We start from the raw sequence: 18,868 nt of genomic DNA, 5'->3' as shown, positions 1-18,868 counted from the left end.
CTGGAATTGAGAGAGATCAAATTACAACGTTGATGAGATCGGTGTTGCTCTGTCCCCTCCATGGCATAATGGCATGTTCGTCACAGTTTTAATTTATCAACATTTATTACTCCTTCAGGCTCCAAGATAGGAAAAGCATTTTTATGAAAACAGCCCAACATTTAATGATACTATTATTGTTCTTTTGCCAAGAAAATTTGAACAAATATAAATACAAAATACTATTATTTCTAATATTCATACTTGCACATTTCTATACTCCTACTTGCATTTCACACAAGAAATAAACTGTGCAGCTCTAAATTTTCCCCTTTTACTCTTTATATTTTAGGGTTTTTTTAGACTACAGAAAAGTTTTCCCTTTTGCATTTGTAGCTATGTTGATTCTGGCTGCAGACAGATATTAAATTTTAAATATCACCCATGCCAAAGTATAACATGCTTTCTTGATACTGCTGATGCAGGAATGCAATCATTAACATTAAATTCGAAAGGAAAGTATTATGCATTTTTCTATTGGAGTAAAACTATTTTCTCTATGTCTTAAAAAACTGTAAATGTTTTAAACAAACCTTTATTAACAAAGCTGTCTGCTCTCCTATGTAGTCTATTAAGTGCAGATTAGCCAAAGCCTAAAAAAAAAATAAAATACATTGTTATCAACTAGTGAAGCATCTACTGCAGTTTCTTTTTTTCAGTGGATGTAAGAGAATACAACAATTCCTTCCCATTCACAATTCATTGATATTCATCTCAGGTAGCTTCTATAGCAGCTTTGCAATTGGTGGAAATAAAAGACATAAGAGAAATTTGTAGCTAAATTTGCAGAAGTGGGTCAGTTGTACTGGAACAACTGGTGGGATTGCTTAAGAGTGTGGGGCAAAGGCGCCAGAGAGTGGCTGAAATTTAATTATGTCCTTCAGTGGATGCAGGTTTTCCTGAATACCTGAACACAACTGATTTAAACCAGCTTCCCCAAAACCACAATATAGATAGAAGTAAATCATGTGTTTAAAAGGTCAGATGAAATCTGACTCTGCTCAGTCCCAGATGAAGAAAAGAGAAAGCAAAACATATTTTTCTGTTAAACAGCTTCCTCAGATCCATCAAAAAAGAATAAAACAACAAAACAAACAAACAAAAAAAAACACCATGACCAAAAACACCACACACAAACCCGTCAACCCATCTGTAAACTAGGCCAGAGATCTTGGGTGAATGGAAATTGGCACAGAAACAGCAGCACCTGAAAGGCATGAAAATCAGGTCTCTGATCCCCATGTCAGGCACCCAAACCAAGGTGAGCTCTGTAAGCTTTGGGCCAGGGGACAGCCTGGACCAGAGCGCTCTGTCCTCCCTGTGAGACTCATTCACATTTGTACAGGGTGCTCAGACAGCATTCCGTACAACCATGGTTACTACCACGCATGAAAAGACATACCAAGGTTCCAGCCTAGAGATGGTGGCTCTGATCTCTCCTTGGGTGGAGAGGAGAGTATAAACTGAGAACTCACACCCTGGGAGAATGATCTATTCCGTCAAACTGTAAGGTAAAAGAGGAATTCTAACTCATGAGATCTACCCTTTAATTCACTTCGATTTTATATTCTTTTCTTCTAACAGTCCAGAATGAAGTACTATTTCCAGGTTGAATGGGGTATATCTATTTTGTCACTTCTCAGTTTCTCAGAGGAAGAAATCACATCATTTTTGGTTCAGCCTGAACCAAGCTGGTTGGCTTTCTTTCATTTTTCTTCTACCATGACAAAGAATCAGCCAGCTGAGATGTCTCGCTTACTGAGTCCATTCCCACATGGAGCCACAGAAGTCAATATTCACATGACACAGCTCCATGTAACACCCACAGCTGGCCATCAGACAGAGCCCTTCAGAGACAGCAGTGAAAAAAAATATCATTCAACTCACACACCGTCAAATTCCATGACAGAGATGAACAAAGATCCTAATAGGCTCTGAGTGGCGTGGTATAAGACACGATAATGTCAGAGCGATAAAGGGGCTGCCATTCAGACCGACAGTTCCTGTACCTGTGGCTCATTCAGGCAACAGCTGAACACTAGTGATTTGGGTATCACCACATGTTAAATTTGGCCCAGAAATTATATTTCCTTTAAACAATGCGTTGCACAAGAAAAGGTAGATCTACATTTAAAAACACAACGTGCAGAAAACAAGTGATAAGGCTTTTAGATACACAAACACCCCTCTTATATTAAAAAAAAAAAAAAACAAGATATTTTCATTACTTAAACTTCCCAGGAGAAACTTTCCTAAGAAATGAATTCTTGTTGATAGTTTTAAATTACTGGTTTCATTCTAAGCTATCTGCCTTGCTTTACCAACTCAGATCTTATCACAGGGACTTCTAAAATCTATGTAAAGTCAGTATTTTTAATGAACTGTAATTTTTTTCTGCAATTGCTCTGTGTTGACACTTTAAAATAAACTTTTTAGCACATAGCTGTCAGCAACCAGGACTCAGAGTCACATTCAGTTAACAGTGCTGCCTTATTACTTAATTATCTATTAACACAATATATTACTTTTCAGCAACACTTGAAATTTATTCTGGAATGCAGACATGGTACCACAAAAGAGATATTCAGGAAAGAAGGAAGGGAGTGAAGGGCACGCACGTGGCTGCTACAAGACAGTCAGGCTGCCCATCATGTTAGAGATGACGACAGAACTAATCATGTAACCAACTTCAGGGTGTCTCTACAATATCCAGACCGATTGCTTCCAAGCACCCAGACAGAAAGTCCCCAGTTAGCATCCTGGCACTGGCTTCCACTGGGTGTAAACCACACAGAGGGCCTCCTGCATCTTCCCGTACTTTTAAGAGGAATAAGTATTACTGCATTAACTGATGCCTTCAAGCATACTAGCTCCTGTCTGACAGCTCGAAATGGAGTTTTACTGCAGAAAAAATAAAGTACCATTTTAGATCAAAGTTTAATTTATGCACAGAAGTTTGCATGAAACCCTCATATGGACAGCATGTCATGATGACTGTTGTAAATACACCCTGCCTGAAGGGATTAAGGTAAAATGCCGATTTTGACAATAAAATTGAACAAAAATACTCTATGCTGTATCCTGAGAGGCACAGGAACCTATATCACAAAGAGACAGAAGGAGAAAGATTTTATAGCCTGTAACAGCCAGTTGTCAACAAGGACTAAAAGACAGTTGTAAAGATGAATTACATGAAGGACACAACAGAAAACAAGGATTTCTGACTTTTTCATTGCAAAAGATCTCCCAGACCAATGAGCACCCAAAGGCAGAACCTCCAATATCGGTCTGGATATTGTAGTCCCGGTGGCTCTGGAACTTAATTCAAATTTTCTAAAATGACTTGCAGCCTAAGTCCTACATAGGCTTTTAAATGCGCCTTGGAATAGGAAAGGGAACATTTACAGCAGTAGGAAATAGCTTCATACTGACAACCATCCAAGACGAAGGATCACCAAGGATGAATAATATGAGCTGACAACTGCTGAGTGCCTTAGTTCATGGAAAGATTTCTTATTCTTCAATGCATATCTTTGTTTTGGTTTGTTTCTTCTTGACATTGTTAACTTAAAGGAAAGAAAAATGCCTTGGTAAGGACTGTCATATCCTCCTAATCCAAAGGGTAATAGATTCAGACCAAAATTAGCAGCAATGTTAGAACAGTTTTCTCATTCATTTATGGGGAAAAATTTAGTGTCTCTCACTTTTTCTTGATTATGTGTACAAGTTTCTTTCATGACCTTAAACTGCTGTTATTCCAAACTATTCACTGGTGACCTGAAAAACCATAAAAACTAAGTTTGGTGAATTACAACAGTCATATTTGAAGTCTGGCAGTAAATGACAAATAAATTCCTATGTGTTTTAATATCTTATTGTGCAGCCACACAGCACCCAAATCAAAACTCTTCAATCTAAGCTAAACCAATAAATACATCAGGGAATGCAACTAATAAACTGTTACAGCAGTAGCAGACAAAAGAAACATGGTTTCAATACAGATTCTCTATGAGAGCTAGAAAATGCAAGGATATATAGAGCATGATAGCACAGAGAACTAAAAATTGTCTGTACTAATGGGTGTAAAATAAAGCAACATTTCCTGATGAATTTTAGAACTACTAGCTCTCAAACAAGCTTCCTAATGATAATCAGAGTTTCTATTCATATTCTCAGAGGTTACTAGATTTTTACTTCCACTTTGGCATTAATTAGAGTTGGTTGAATTATTCAGTGTTTGTACTTGGTTCAAATTTTATCCCTTTTACTGTTGATGTTTTTGTTGTTGGTGGTTTTCATTTTTTTTCTATAATAGATCCCAATTTACAAATTCTTGGGCTCTTTGCAATAACTGGGGATGAGGGTGAGGGAAGGAGGCTGTGCAAGCAAGTTTGTTATACAGGCTTTGCCCAGGCTGCTTACTCAGACAATTCACTAGCCATGGCAGTGCAAGTGGTCACTTGAGTTTTATCAGTAATGTTTCTACAACATAATTACATCACTTAAACCCAATAAAGAACAACTGAAAAACACGAAGCATCTTATGGAATGCACAGAAGCCTGATTGATGACTAAATGTGGGTATTCATACAAAGAATTATCCAAGTATTTGGGGTAAAAATAAATCCTCTCAGGCTATACAAAGGTCTCAAACAGTAAACAAAACAGGATACAAACACGAATGGACAGTTTCTGATAGGCAAGCAAACAAATGAAAAGAAACTACACAGCAATATATCCAGGCATTCCAAGTACTGAATATCTTTTAAAATTACAATTGCAAACTGAAATTCAATTATATTATACTTTCACAGCATATTCCCATGAAATCTCTTAGGCCATTTGGTAGCCAGCATGTAGCAGACAGCATTAGAAGCATTTTTCAACTTTGGTTTATTCCTATTCTTCTATTTTTTCCATGACTTATCTAAGTAATTGCAAAGCAAACACATAAATACTTATAAACTATCTGCACACAAAGACCGCTGACAAAACTAGAAACTAAAATTCCACTTATGGGAAATGATTGTGTCAGATATATTCAGCAAATGAAGCAGAAAGAGAGAGAGAGACCAAGCCTACAGTGAAAAATTAAATCTCAAGGAGGTCCAGCCATCTTCCACCACTCTGCAATTTCTCTCTGTACTACTACGACTACACTCAATCTTCCATATTCCAGTGGGACTGAATCTGCAGGAGGCATCTGCCCAGGAATATAATTCACATTTTAAGTCAGTTGTAAATCTTCAGGCTTCAGAAATCACAGAATCTTACCTCCATGAGAACAAACAATGCTGCAAAGAAAAGGAGGGTTGCCCACTCAACTCTGTTCAATATCATCTCGAAATCATGGATGTCTGCTAGCACCAGCAGCCAAATGGCTCCCAACATGGCAATCCAGCCTACAAAAAAGAGAGAAAAACACTTTATAGTACTTCACAGACTTTTATATACTATCAACATAAAAGCTACAGCATCGTGATTTTAAAAGATTCTTGCCACACTTTTGCTCTGCTGTTGTAACAGGGAAAGTTCACAGATACTCCAGGATGAATGGTCTCTGTTTGCAAATTAAAATAAATTAGAAAGGGGGGGGGGGGAAGGTAAATAAGGCATATTTGGGTTACCCCCAAATAATCACTGTGTTTGAATGACAGAGAAACCTTTAGGTGTTTAGGAGGCAGACTGAGGGATTCTGCAGCCCCAAAAAGTCTGGCTGCAGCCCCGCCTGAAGACCTACTGGCTACATGCACAAACAGAGGAAAGGAAAATCTCTTTAAAATAGAAGAGGGATTGACTTTGAATAGCAAAACAGGCTCTCTCCAGACAGGATCCCTCTATACATCCTGAAGTGTTTTAAGGGGCATATTCAGGTAACTGATTGAAAGAAAATGCAAACCAAATAAATGCACAATCAGCCAGAGAATGTAATCAGCAAATCTTCCATCCAAGAAAGACTCACTTTCTCTCTGCACAGTTTAAATGCTTTCTGGAGCTGTTTGATTCCTCTGGCACTTTTATCTTAAACAATATAATGGCATTTCAGACATGAAACAAAAGGATTTGGGGTGGCTTTTTCCTCAGAATGATCCTCCCCTTTCTGCCTTTCTTCTCTATTTTTTCCCTTAATAGCAGACAATTTTTTTACATATAAAAAACTGACACATGCTTTTAGGTTTTCTTTAATTCATGGAAACAAAGCCTTTCACATCTTCAAGTTATTTCTCCCTTTGTTGTGGTTATTTCATACATCTCATCCTATTTCATACATTCCGTCAGAAGGCGATAGATTCACAGAACTGCAGAAAAAGTGAGGAAGAATAACAATCTCTGCTGGCAAACAACTTTAAGTCACAAACTTATAATCAAATACCAAATGTGAGTTAGGTAGAATAGGCCTCTGCTAAAAAGTAGATAGATGAATTAAGCGAGCCCTCTACAAAAGCCTTCAACAATCATAGTTGTAAGAATATAAGATAGAAGACTGATTCGTGTAATTTTAGGCCATTCAACGTACAGTTTATGCATAGTGTTTTTCCATTAAGGTAAAAGAAGAAAGTGATCCGAAAACATCCAAGTTTAAAACTAAGCTATATTCCTTTTAAATCCTGTTTAAATATAAGATAAATAAAGACAACAAAGTTTCTCACTGTTCATGAAGCTGTAAACATTAACTATTTTCTCTGAAAAATCCTATGCAGTGTCACATAAGCATTCCCTAATCAAAGCATGCACCTTGCTCTCAAAAGTACATTTTAGGAGTTTTCAGTGTCATACTGCACTCTTTAAATGAGAATTTCAGGTGAACTATGATCAGTAAGCAACATCTGCTGAAAGTGTTGCAGTTCAGTGCAGGCAACCAGACCTGCCCAAACACCAAAACCAGCAGCTCAGGAGTTACTCCGGTTCACTTGCTTGGTAAGGAGAGCTAAACCCACTACCTTGACACCAGCTACAGCATTCATGCGTTGAGATGGTTTTATTTTCTTCTGCGGTATTTGAGCAGCAGTGACATCACACTTCTTGCATTGTTTGGCTCCAACAAACAAACAGCCCTCAGTGACACCAACTCTTCAGCCAATTACCTATTTCTTTCCTCCCAAGCATCTCCGAGTGCCATCTTCTTCTCAGTTCAGCTCTGATCTTGATGCCCCTAACCTGACTTCTGTCTTCTCTGCTTAGCTGAAACCATGTTTTCCATTAGTATGAATAGCTTCTCCCTTCACCAGCCCTCTCCCCATGATCCTTCTTCTTGAAAAGCTTCGACACAACTGATTGCACTGGTCTTGCCTGTTCCTTGTAAAGTGGCCCTCACAGGATTTTTTTCTTCAGTGTGGTCCAAACCTAATCTACAGTGAGATGCTGAGAAATCCTTGTAAGGAAACAGGTATGAAGGACAAGGATATGGTTTGTTAGCAGAAATACCACTATATAGGTGGAAACTTAGCCAAAGTTAGGCAGAGAGCTGAAAACTGAAGGAATTTTGTATGTCAGATTTTTTAGCTTCAGTTCCTACATTGCTTCCAATACAGATTTTGAGTATAAACTGATCCGAGTGCCTCACTGGATCCAAAGAAACATGTCTCATATCCAGCTCTGTTCACCTCCAAAGACATGTTGCAAGCTGAGAAAGTCTGTTCCCTGCTTTGGTCACAGTGATCTAATCCAAGCATGTGGTTAAAGATAGCTCATGCATGAGCATCATACTGCAAGCGAGGAGAAGAGCAAAAACAGCCACAGAAGAGAGCAGGGTGGGAGTATCTGGTCTCTCTCACAAACCCCTTCCTAAAGTCCAGCAGGGAGGTGAAGCTGCTCTCCCTTCCTTTCAGGGAAGCCAGGCTCTGAAAGCAAACTCTCCTTTGGCCATCCTTTGCCATAGGAGGTACGAAACATGTCACAGGCAGGATGAAATCTACCCCGTGTCACTGAAGCAGGGAGAGAGATGCCAAGTGCTAGAAAAGGTTCAGTTTGACTGTACGAGGAAAGCTGGGTGTGGTGCCCTGGGGTAAAACATGCATGTCCTTCGTACTGTTATGGAGTTTCTCTTCACAAAGGCTCATATTTCGGAAAATGAAAGAAGTGCTGGGTCACAACCATCTCAGCTTTCCAAATTTTGCAAGGGGCTAGAGCAGCTGCCCTCCTCTGTTCCCAAACATATCCCTCAGCCACTTTTGTAGCTTCAGGTACCACCGCTTTGCTTCTCTCCAAAGAGCTGCCAAATTTTCCTGTGAAGAATAGCATTTTTACCACTCATTGGAAAGAGATTCCAGGACTGACTGAAGAGAGGTAATATTCCTTACTGCTTAGGATGAATCCTCGATTCTGGAATAAGCTGAAAATCTATGCAGCTTTTTTGCACAGCAGTCTCTGGATATGTGTGTAGCTTGAATGTTCAAATGGTAAATGTCATACAGAGAATCTTTGAGGAAAATGTTCTGAAGATTCTTGATAATTTCATTCATACCAAAGTCAAATCAGACTTGGCTAAAACAGTTACAAACCCTAGGAACAGGACTACTCCAGGAGTTTCCAAAGTTGCAAAAGAAAGGGAGAAGAGAACTGTCAGTCCATGTCTACCCCTAGGAAATGCACTGGCTCATTTTCTTGTGACTGTCAAGTCTTGGCTGTTCTCTGAATTCCAGCAAAGAACAGTGGGTTCAGCTCTACCTTAAATAAACAAAGATGATAGCAATTCCTATGAGAGCAATACTGCCAGGAGAAGAAGATATGTACATATCAGGAACTTAGGAGCAGAATTTTACTGCTATTTTTTACAAATGTAACTGACAACACTACATTTTGTTACATACACTTTGTATGCAAGTACAACAAAGTGAAGAACTAAAGAACAGCAATTTTCTCAATCATTCTGGAACAACCTGCGTAATATCTTGCCATTATTTCTACCGCCCACCTCCAACAAAAACAAATCACCTTGAACATGCTATACAGAGATAACAATTATTAGCTAAAGCTGATGAAACATAATTGAACGGCACAAACGGTGGATAGAGCCAGGCATTTTCTTGCACCATGAGTGTTATCAGCACTTGTTAGCTCCATGTACATGGCTCTGCATGAGAGAACAGTGCCCTGCCCTGCAATGTTGTTCCCTGAGAATATGGACAGGCAAGGGACATGTCCCCCTGCCGCGCTCTAGCAAGCACAGTTCAAACACGTCAGCTGCCAGTTTTGGCTGAGCAGAGCTTATCTCAGTCTACACACACAGTCTGTTCAGAGTATATTGGCTTTCCTTGCTATGCCTGCAATGCGGAGATGCAGCTACCCTTCTCTGAGAGGGATCCAAGAGGAGAGCAAGGAGGAAGTATCTCAAGGAATTTGGGGTATTTTGTGCAACATCTCTGTTCACAGTGCCTTGTAGTAGCACAGTTTCACCTCAAGCTGCCTGCAACTAAACGAGAGTAAAGTTTTATTCTGAAGCCTGAAGGCCACAGCAGTTAATCTCTGCCATAACTGCTTGACTGACAGCTCTCTGCTGAACTACTTGCCAAAGGTAACCACAAAGTTAAGGAACTCACGGCAGCCTGCCTGCCTTTTCAAGTGGGCAGCATTTCTAAGGCTTTTCCAAGGCCTTCCTAAGTACGTTCATGAAAATGAACATATTATATCAAGATTTTATGTATTTGGGGAGCTTTGCTTTTGCCCTGGATTCAATTTGAAGCTATTCCTTCCTTTTTGTGGAATTGAAAGTACAAGGATACATTAGAGACTGGCTTCTCCATTTATTTTCTAGCTTACTGGGCCACAAAAGATAGCCAGGAGGAAGAGAAATAGAAATAATTTCAAAAAATAACTTCTCATTACTGTAGTGAAAGCAAAGCCCATTTCTAGTTCCACAGACCACTTCCTTTACTGCCTTTTACTGCCTCTGTTTCACAACAATTGATGTTCTGGAAATATAACATGGCGAGAAACTGAATATAAATTCCATTTCTGCACTTATATGGTACCTGTTGAAGATAGTGATGGTTTCTATTTATTTTAGGAAAAAATAAAAGGAAATTTTATTATCAAATGCACCTTGCAAATTCATAATGCATTCTTCACACAAAAGATTCCCATGTCTTCTGCCTGGGATCAGAAAAAAATGTACAGCAGAAATAGCTTGAGTGCTTTGTTTTTCTCCTACAGTTTACCCAGTAGGGAAAACTGCCTTTGGAACAATAAATGGCTGATGATGAGAACACAATTGCAATTTTGCTAAAAAAAAAAAATAATAATAATAATAAAAAAACAAACTTATTTTGAAATAATCAAGCAGAACTTGAAAATAGAAAACAATCTGATAGAGTCAAACATAACTCTACAGCATGTGGGAGGAAGGGAGGTGAAAGAGAAAGAAGTGAAAGAGAAAGAAGTGAAAGAAAAAATTACTGTATAATCTGTAGACCTTTCAAATGCTCAATATGAAAAATTTATATTCCTTAGTAAATGTAATTTTGTCTGACCTACTACCAGCTAAAAATTATAATAAGCTTCCTCCTAACAATGTGAACATGTAGACACTGTATCTTCACTTATGTGCACAGAATTTCAAATTATGTCATTATGAATACTGAAAGCACACTTTAAATTCACTTTTGTGGAAACTGAAACGGCACTTGAGATACTTGCACTGAACAGCAAAGCCAGGATAACATTCACCATCTCAGTGCTCGATAGTCAAAACATTATGCTGCTCAAGAGAGACAGGTGCAGGGTACTGCATTTAGGCAAGAAGAGTTAACGTTGCACAAATCCAAGATGGGAAGGAACTGGGTGCTTAACAGTCCTGCCAAAAATACTCAAGAAATACAGCAGATCACAACTAAATCTAGTGGCCCACTGAAATACAGAATAAGGACGATAAATGGCAAATCCTGAGAAGCAAGCTCTGCTCCCTTCATCCCCAGTAAACCCTGAGAAGATATACTTTAAGAAAGATGCATACTCATTAGGAAACACAACGCAGAGTAGCAAGTACGATCAATAGTCTGCAAAGTTGAGTTTTGAGGAAAAAAATTTAAGAATCCAGGATACTTAGCTCAAAGATAAGCAGATTAAATGGGTCCTGGCAAGTCTTTGGGTTAGTACCAGACAGCTCCAGAGGGCAGAGAGCAACGTGCTCGAGGCAGCAGTATTGGGTGGGACAAGAGAGAGTGAAGAGATCTAATAGCAGTGAGGAAGGTTCAGGCTACACAGTATTCAGGATCACACATTTAGAGCAGTTGAGAAGTGAGTTTTCTAAAAATCAACTAGACCACCACTTGCCAGATTAAAATATAATACTCCTGTCTGCTGACAATGGGATGGACACACTGATTTTTTAGATATCTGTCACTGAGCAAAGTATAATATACTTTTTCTGTGATCTTAACAATTCTGTTTTTGTGAACTGTAGAAACACTTCTAGTCCACAATGTCTATAACAAGCTTATCAGCTAAAACATGTTTGGCCCTTACCTTTGAATAATTGTTCACACAACATGTTATTGAACATACAAGGAAGTAAAATCCATCACTGTGTTCCAACAGCTTCATCAGAAGTCTGATAACTCCACACCCCCCCAAAATTTAGCCTAAGGATCTATGCCAGTCCTTCATACTCTATGGTGTAGTTGCAATGTTATGTAAAGCATACACCGAACTGTATACTTATATATGTATATAGAAAAATTTGGGTGAAAAAGACATATTTCCAATAGTGCTTGCTCTACTTGTGGAATGCGCTTTATTAGTAGTTCTGAATGTGAATGAAAATGTCCTCTATTTCAGTTTCTGTATTTTTTTGTTTTATTTTATCAGGCATGCCTGAAAATATACATTCTGAAATCATGCTAAATATTTATAAGTAGTACTTGCTGTCAATTGATAAACACTGTTTTAGCTCTAACACTAATTTTTTATAAAGCTGCCCTCTTACAAAGCAACTTGCTGGTCTTTGAGCAGTCTCTTTTCATAGGTTTAGTTTCAAAAAAATAATTTGTTCTGTGCTATTTGTAGCACCACCGTTTAAGGCTACTTCCTGGGGGCAGAACGGTGACGGTGACACTCCAGGACAGCTTGCACCACAACAGGAAATTCTTGGTACAACATAGGAGGATTGAAAGAACATGAAAAAAGTTGGTGGAAACCATAGACCCATGTAAGGCAAAAGAAATAGAAGACTATAGTGACTGAAGGTAATTGGGAAGTTAAAAACCAGAAGTGTAGCATAAGACAAGGAGGCAGAGGAATATCTACTCTGTAATCACAGATCAGCACATGTGCTTTAGGAAAGGATGGGCTGGACTTTGTGGCGCAGCTCTAATACCGTGAGGTCAGAATGCGGAAATCACATTCACGTTTGTATTGCTATGTCAACACCAAACTGTGTTAATTCTGCAAACGCAATTTCATAGATGAGATAGGATGGCATTCACAATAGAACAATGTGAGAGAGAAACGCTGGTTAGAGATTTCTATAGCTAGGTACTCTATCTACAGGGAAGATGTGTTGACAGATATAAAGCTGTGTACATTGCATCAATCCTTAGGTCTAAAAAACTTACAGAGTTATCCCAGTAAAGGTCACTGCAAAACAACATGCTCCATTGCCATGGCCTCATTAACTCTTGTGAACCAAAAATAATTTCAGAAGATGCAAACATCAAGAAAGAGGAAAGGTCAGCTTATCTAGAAGTAAGCATAAAGTGAAAAAAATGCACTAGCAGATACAACTGTTACTGGTTCTTGTTTTTCTCGCATCAAGTATATGTGCAGGTGCAAGCACAGAGGATATTTTCCATGCTTAATTACATGTTTGTAAAGGTGACTGCAATTTCAAAGGCAGATTTTTTAGAAAAAACTATGCTAAAAAAAAATGAGACTGCAAGGATCATGGAAAACAGATTTCTCTTATTTTCAGGTGCAAAATGCTGTGCTAAGAAGGAGGAGTAACTAAGATCTGGACCAGACTTTCAGAGTCTGAGTCAACATTGACTGCATCAGTTTAGTTCCCTTCCAACATTCTCATTATTACAAAATAATTATCAAATTTATTTTTTAGATCATTTTCACATACAATGTACCAGGAATTTTTTCAACATAACTATGAATCAAAGATGTACTAAGTTATATCCATTCTAATTTTAAAACAACAGTTTATATCTTCGTAGTGCAACCAAATTTCCATAGCACATACCCAGAGGCCAGCAGGTCAGCCACATGCAGTGCTCTTCTTGACCTCAAGGTAAAAGTACTAGACAACTTAAACCAACATCACTGTATGCCAGAACAGATAAAAAAGTAAGTGAATGAAGCAAGAGCAGGGAGGCAAAGAGTAATAAATAAGGACAAATGTGTCAAACTCCACTGAGAGTTGTTGCTGATTCCACCTGGGTAAAGGGGCAGCAGATCAGACACTGCAAGCACAACTACAAGGACCTGGAAGGGTCCCCAGAAAGTGTTGAGGATTTTCAAAGAGGAGAGCCTAAAATTATGGCTCTAACCTTATTATATTTTATTACATTAGGCTGGACACCCTTGTCAGATGCTACACTTTGCTGATCTGCTTACCATTATCAGGCCAGGAGCTAAAGCAAGCACTTCAGTCACATAAAACAATGTCACAGCTTTGTGTAGGTGGAGTGTTAATGGAAAACAGTAAGAGAATAAAGAAGTTTCCACAGATAAGAGTGCGTAGGATGAGTACTTGCAGCTAAAAAGGGATGCATAGGTTGATATCAAAGGCCCCGGGTTTATCAGCAACTCAAAAGCAGTTAGTTATGGATGATGAAGCAAAACTTAGAAGATGGTCAAAACCCATTTTTATGGGTAACAAAAAGCACAAGAAACGACAAAAAAAAAAGATGGTAATTCAGTATCATTTGCGCAGTCCATACCTACAAGATTTCCTCAGCTAAAACTGATTTGTATCATAGACCCTAGATAATCTGGAAATAAATGTTAGATTCAGTGGCAAATTAAAGAGCAAATGTGCACTTTTTACACTGATGACAGTTATATAAGATGTGAAATATAAGATGTGCTAAATTTAATTGCAGGGCTTTTGACATTAAGCCCATGCTTCCTTAAATCTCTGTCATTCACCAGTTTTTACAGTTCAATAGCTGACTGTCTCACCAGGATTTCTTTTTTCTCCTAAGCACTGAACTATTATACACCAGCTTAATAAGCTGACCTGTTTTTTTAAACATTTTATAAAATAACTCCTCAGTGACATTGACTAAAATGAACCTTACTTTTTAACTATTGCACAAATTCACCTGAAACTAAACATTTCCAAAATATGAACAATTTGTCTTTTCCTCCCTCTCTGACTACAAAGACTTACATTTTGAGAGCCAAGTTTGTTTATTTCTGCACATATTATTTTATTGCTTGTAAACAGTGTCAGATTTATACATCTCCACCACCATACAGGATAGTAGTTTAACATAGTTTAGTCTATTTATCACTGATAGCAGATGGCAAAAAAAGTTCAAGAATAACAATTCAAAGTGTCAAAAGAAGAACATTATGGATGCTTTGACTTTAACACCCCTTTCAGGCTAATGGAGTCCGTTCACACCTTTCTCAGCTCTGTGCTCCTTCTCCATGACCATTTATAAATCTTTTGGTCCTAAGTTCTGCTGCACACTGTCAGGCAGGATCTTTCTTACTGAGCTGTGGGGGAGTGGTTAAAGCTTAAAAATATTTTCACTATTCTAAAGAAAATTCTTAGCACAAGTTAAAATGCACATATACAGTCTATCCCAGGGCCCAGATGAAAGCTGGGGAAAAAGCTTATTAGAGTTCTTCTTAGTCAGCTTCCTAGGCTGCACATTCAGAACAAACCCATACAGACTACATTTATTTCACTTGTGCAATATTAGTTCTTTTTTAGCTTATTGCATTAAATAATTTAGCCGAAGATCTCTAAGTTTAAGGTTTCCATCATTGGTTACAGAACTGCCATCTCCCGTGCAGGCTTTGACACAGACTGAAACACAGGAGGTTCCCTCTAATCATGAGGAGAAACTTCTTTACTTTGAGGGTGCCAGAGCACTGGAACAGGCTGCCCAGAGAGTCGTGGAGTCTCCTTCTCTGGAGACATTCAAAACCCGCCTGGACACATTCCTGTGCGATCTGCTCTGGTGAACCTGCTTTAGCAGTTGGGTTGGACTAGAGGATCTCCAGAGGTCCCTTTCAACCCCAGCTACTCTGTTAATCTGTGATCCTGTGGATCAGTCTCAAAGTTGTAAGGAACGATCATTGCTGCAGTGAACTCGTTGTGGAAAACACTGCAGAAAAGAAAGTTCGTAAATTAGTTGTTAAAACCTTAGTAGGCTGCAGTAGTAGAGGACTAGCTAAGTGTTTCTAAGCCAAGTAAGGAACGATATGGAACTTCTGACATTCTGTGATTCAAAAGCAAATTTAAAGAAGTTTGCTAAGCTCTCCAGGGCAGTGCAGCCCTTTCTTCATCACTAAGCAAGCTACTAGACAAGTGCTATTCAGTCCCAACCCTATTATAATTATTGGTTCACCTAGGTAAATTACAGTGTAAGCTGAAAATCATGCACATCCACTTCAAGAAATGCAGCAAGAAAATCAAGAGGGAGAAACTTCAGATCCAGTCCAGTCTCCTGAATTTGAGGTATCACACTTCTCTGCAGGTTAAAGACAAAATTTTTGCTATAATTTGCATAAAATTCTCTGTACAGGTAATTTGGGTTCTTTGTTCTTCTGCTGAAGCCCTTTCCAATTATTTATCTGGTGAATTTCAACATTTTTTCAGTAAATTATGGAAATTAGTCAGAAAATGTGACACCTGGTGTACAAAGAAGTGACTATAAAACAGGAGCCTTTTGTATCTACAGCAACTGAAAACTTTTCTCCTTTAGTTCACCAGCAATAAAATAAAAAAGAGTCCTGCACATCATGGTCTACCAAACAAACAGAAGTCAGTTCAAATTAAAGGTTAAAACAATTATGTCCCTACTTTTCCACTATTTCAGTCACAGTTTTAAAATGTTTCAATGATGCCAGATACAAATGGTTAAGATAAATTGCAAAAAGAGTTTCAGATCCTCAAAAGTATCCGCAGCAGAATCTGCAGACCAAGACTGCAGTCAGAAGTTAAACCACAGTGAATATAGAAGAGAGAGTTTTCCAAGAGAATATAGATTTAACTATGTAAATGAAGTGTCATCAAACAAGATAACCTAGGATGTTTGCTTCACAGAAGTGATGTAGAGTGGTGATTTATATAGAACTTGTCTTAATGCCCAGAAAGGTGATAGTGATCGTGTTAGTTAGTTAAAACAATAAAACTTTTTTAAAAGTTCATAAGCTCGGCTTTTTGCTAACACTGCTTTAGTTAATATCATCAATATATAACTAATTAGTAAATCATGTTTCTTCTTATTAATTGTCTACAACCAAAATTTTGTATAGCTTGAGAAGATGCCTCCTGGCATATCAAGAGTGAAGTGACATAGGATAAGGTGAATAATTTCATTAATTTGACCTTTAAAGCAGGTCAGATGAAACATGGGTGTTGATCACCTCTTACTGATTATTGACCTCCATAAATTATTTTAAGGGCCGCTGGAGATTATTAGCTGATGTCTGAAGCACCATAGACATCGAAGCACCAAAATAACCAGAATGGAATCAGGTAATAGTGTGAGGACTTAACTACTCTGCAGAAGCACAAAAAAAAAAAAAAAAAAAAAAAAATAGCTCACTCAAGGTTTATTATTTGAAACTCCCAGTATCCTGCCAGGGCTGGAGCAAATAGCAGTCCCAAATTATGGAAGAATTCAGCGAATCCAAAAATCTCTCCCTTTCACAAATAACTAATTCATCAAAGGAAGATAAGAACAGACATATATGGTAATACTAAAGATTCACCTAGGCATGAGCCCTGTGTCCAACAAGGGCAGTAGTGGCAATGGTGCGCGAATGAATATACAAACAGGGCAAACACACAATTGTAATTCTACCGGCATAACTTTCCAGCTTCCAGCAGTCTGCAGCCAATGTAGAGAGAGTATCTCCACTCTGAAACCAGCAATATCTCTTTTGTTTGCTCATGGGTTTGCACCTTGTTTCTTGAAGATGGGAGGAGGAGAGTTTGTGGCAACCCTCTAAAAGGAGAAGAGGACTTTCCCCTACCTCAGAAAATACTGAGCCTGGCCCTGGGAAAGAGATGTCCAGAGGTGGAAGAGAGCAAGTGCGAGGAGGTCTGCAAGGAGCAAGGTGTCTGCATTGCAGGCAGAGCCCACTGAGAGGGGCAAACAAAAGCAGGGCCACAGAGGTGATGGGTACCTCTGCATGGATACTGGAAGGAACTGCACAGAGTTCACAGCAGCTCTGTAACTCACTGAACTGGCTGAAACCAAACCAAAGAGGAAGGACCTGCCCCACAGAAGCAGATGGAAGTAGGATATAAATTGATTTTGTCTACTTTTTCTGACCCAGTCACTTAGAGCATACTCTATTAAAAATAATATCTAGTTGATATTTCAACAAAATCTTGCTTATTTCACTCAAAAAATCCTTTGTTACTTTTGTGGAATCTCATTACAGTTCCAAGCTCTAGCCATGACTCCCCAGAAGTTAAAGAAAAATAGGAGTCAGGTACAATCCTCAAAGGGGCTTTACTTTCATCTTTTGTCGTCTTTTCTCAGATGTTTCATCATGCTTTATCAATAAAGTAAAATCCCATGGGGCAGCATGTATTGTAGAAGTTTAAAGTTTTCCATATCTATTATTTAAAGTCTGACTACTAAACTTTCGTTACCATCGATACTCCATAAGATTAAACTAAATAAATTGATGAATAGATACAAAAAAAAATGAATAGGAAAGTGTTCTGCATTTTAAAATGCAGCTAAGTATGCAAATTTTATTATTTAAATTAAAATGTCAGTTCCCTCAAATTATATTAATGATTCCAAGTTCATAATGGAAAAATTGTATCAAGGCTGGGGACTGATAAAGAATTCAATAATCTTTCTAATTCACTCTACCAAATGCAATTAAAAGTTATTAGATTTCTAACACTTCAGCTTCTATATAAAACATTATTCTGGTACAAAATTAAACACTGAACTATAATCTACTTTCATTTTTATGAGAAAAACATATTGAACAAATTTACCCAAACCATCAGAGTACAAGATGTACTGTATTTTAGGAAATTCATTTCCATGCACTAGAGAACTTAAGTCCATAGAGACTCACAGTGGCACTACTTCAGTAATGATAAATAAGTGACAGCTATCATCAAGATAGTGGAATTCAGGAGGTACTAATGAGATCTCGGTATAAGTCCATGGGTTACATTAATTGTTAACAGAAATTACAGATATGCTTTAATAACATTTATTCATCAATCTGGCAGGTTTGCCTTGAATATGGAACGGGGAGAAATTATACAAAACATTTGCATCCCCTATTTACTTTCAAGGTTGCAGTTGAAAACCAGCTTGTGAATAATAGAAGACTGCACTTCCAACCATGCCATTTTTTTTTCATTTATTTTATTGATATAAAGTAGGACAATAAACAATCACCAGTCATCAAGTTTCTTCTAGTATTGACTTCAACTACTTTGCAGTTTTGAAAATATCTTACCAGGAACATATGTAACCAGTACTATGTGGTCTTTACTGATTCCTCGTGGCTTTTCAAAAACAATTATAGATGTTGGGTTTAATTCAAGGAATCCTACATGGTTCAGTGCCTACCTATCTGAGACAGAAAAGTAAGGGTGAAAATTGATTTCTTAAATTGCCAATGTGAATGCCCTCCTTATGTTCTTAGCCACCATGACTTCAAA

At 38.1% G+C, this 18,868-nt stretch overlaps 1 protein-coding gene across 2 annotated transcripts in view; it reads right to left on the bottom strand.

Annotated features, from left to right (window-relative positions):
* Window positions 1-18,868, bottom strand: part of OCA2 (OCA2 melanosomal transmembrane protein) — a 218,659-nt gene that overhangs the window by 62,919 nt on the left and 136,872 nt on the right. For both annotated transcript variants that reach the window (XM_065075251.1, XM_021287659.2), the window contains exons 19-20: window positions 5,314-5,441; window positions 573-632 (exon numbers count right to left, since the gene is read on the bottom strand). In XM_065075251.1, coding sequence (XP_064931323.1) covers window positions 573-632; window positions 5,314-5,441 — 188 coding nt within the window. The remainder of the gene's footprint in view (window positions 1-572; window positions 633-5,313; window positions 5,442-18,868) is intronic.

This window comes from Columba livia, chromosome 1 (assembly GCF_036013475.1).
Source record: "Columba livia isolate bColLiv1 breed racing homer chromosome 1, bColLiv1.pat.W.v2, whole genome shotgun sequence".
Classification (NCBI taxonomy): Eukaryota; Metazoa; Chordata; class Aves; order Columbiformes; family Columbidae; genus Columba; species Columba livia.
The sequence above is the reverse complement of the archived record's forward strand: the minus strand, read 5'-3'. Positions and strand labels throughout refer to the sequence as shown.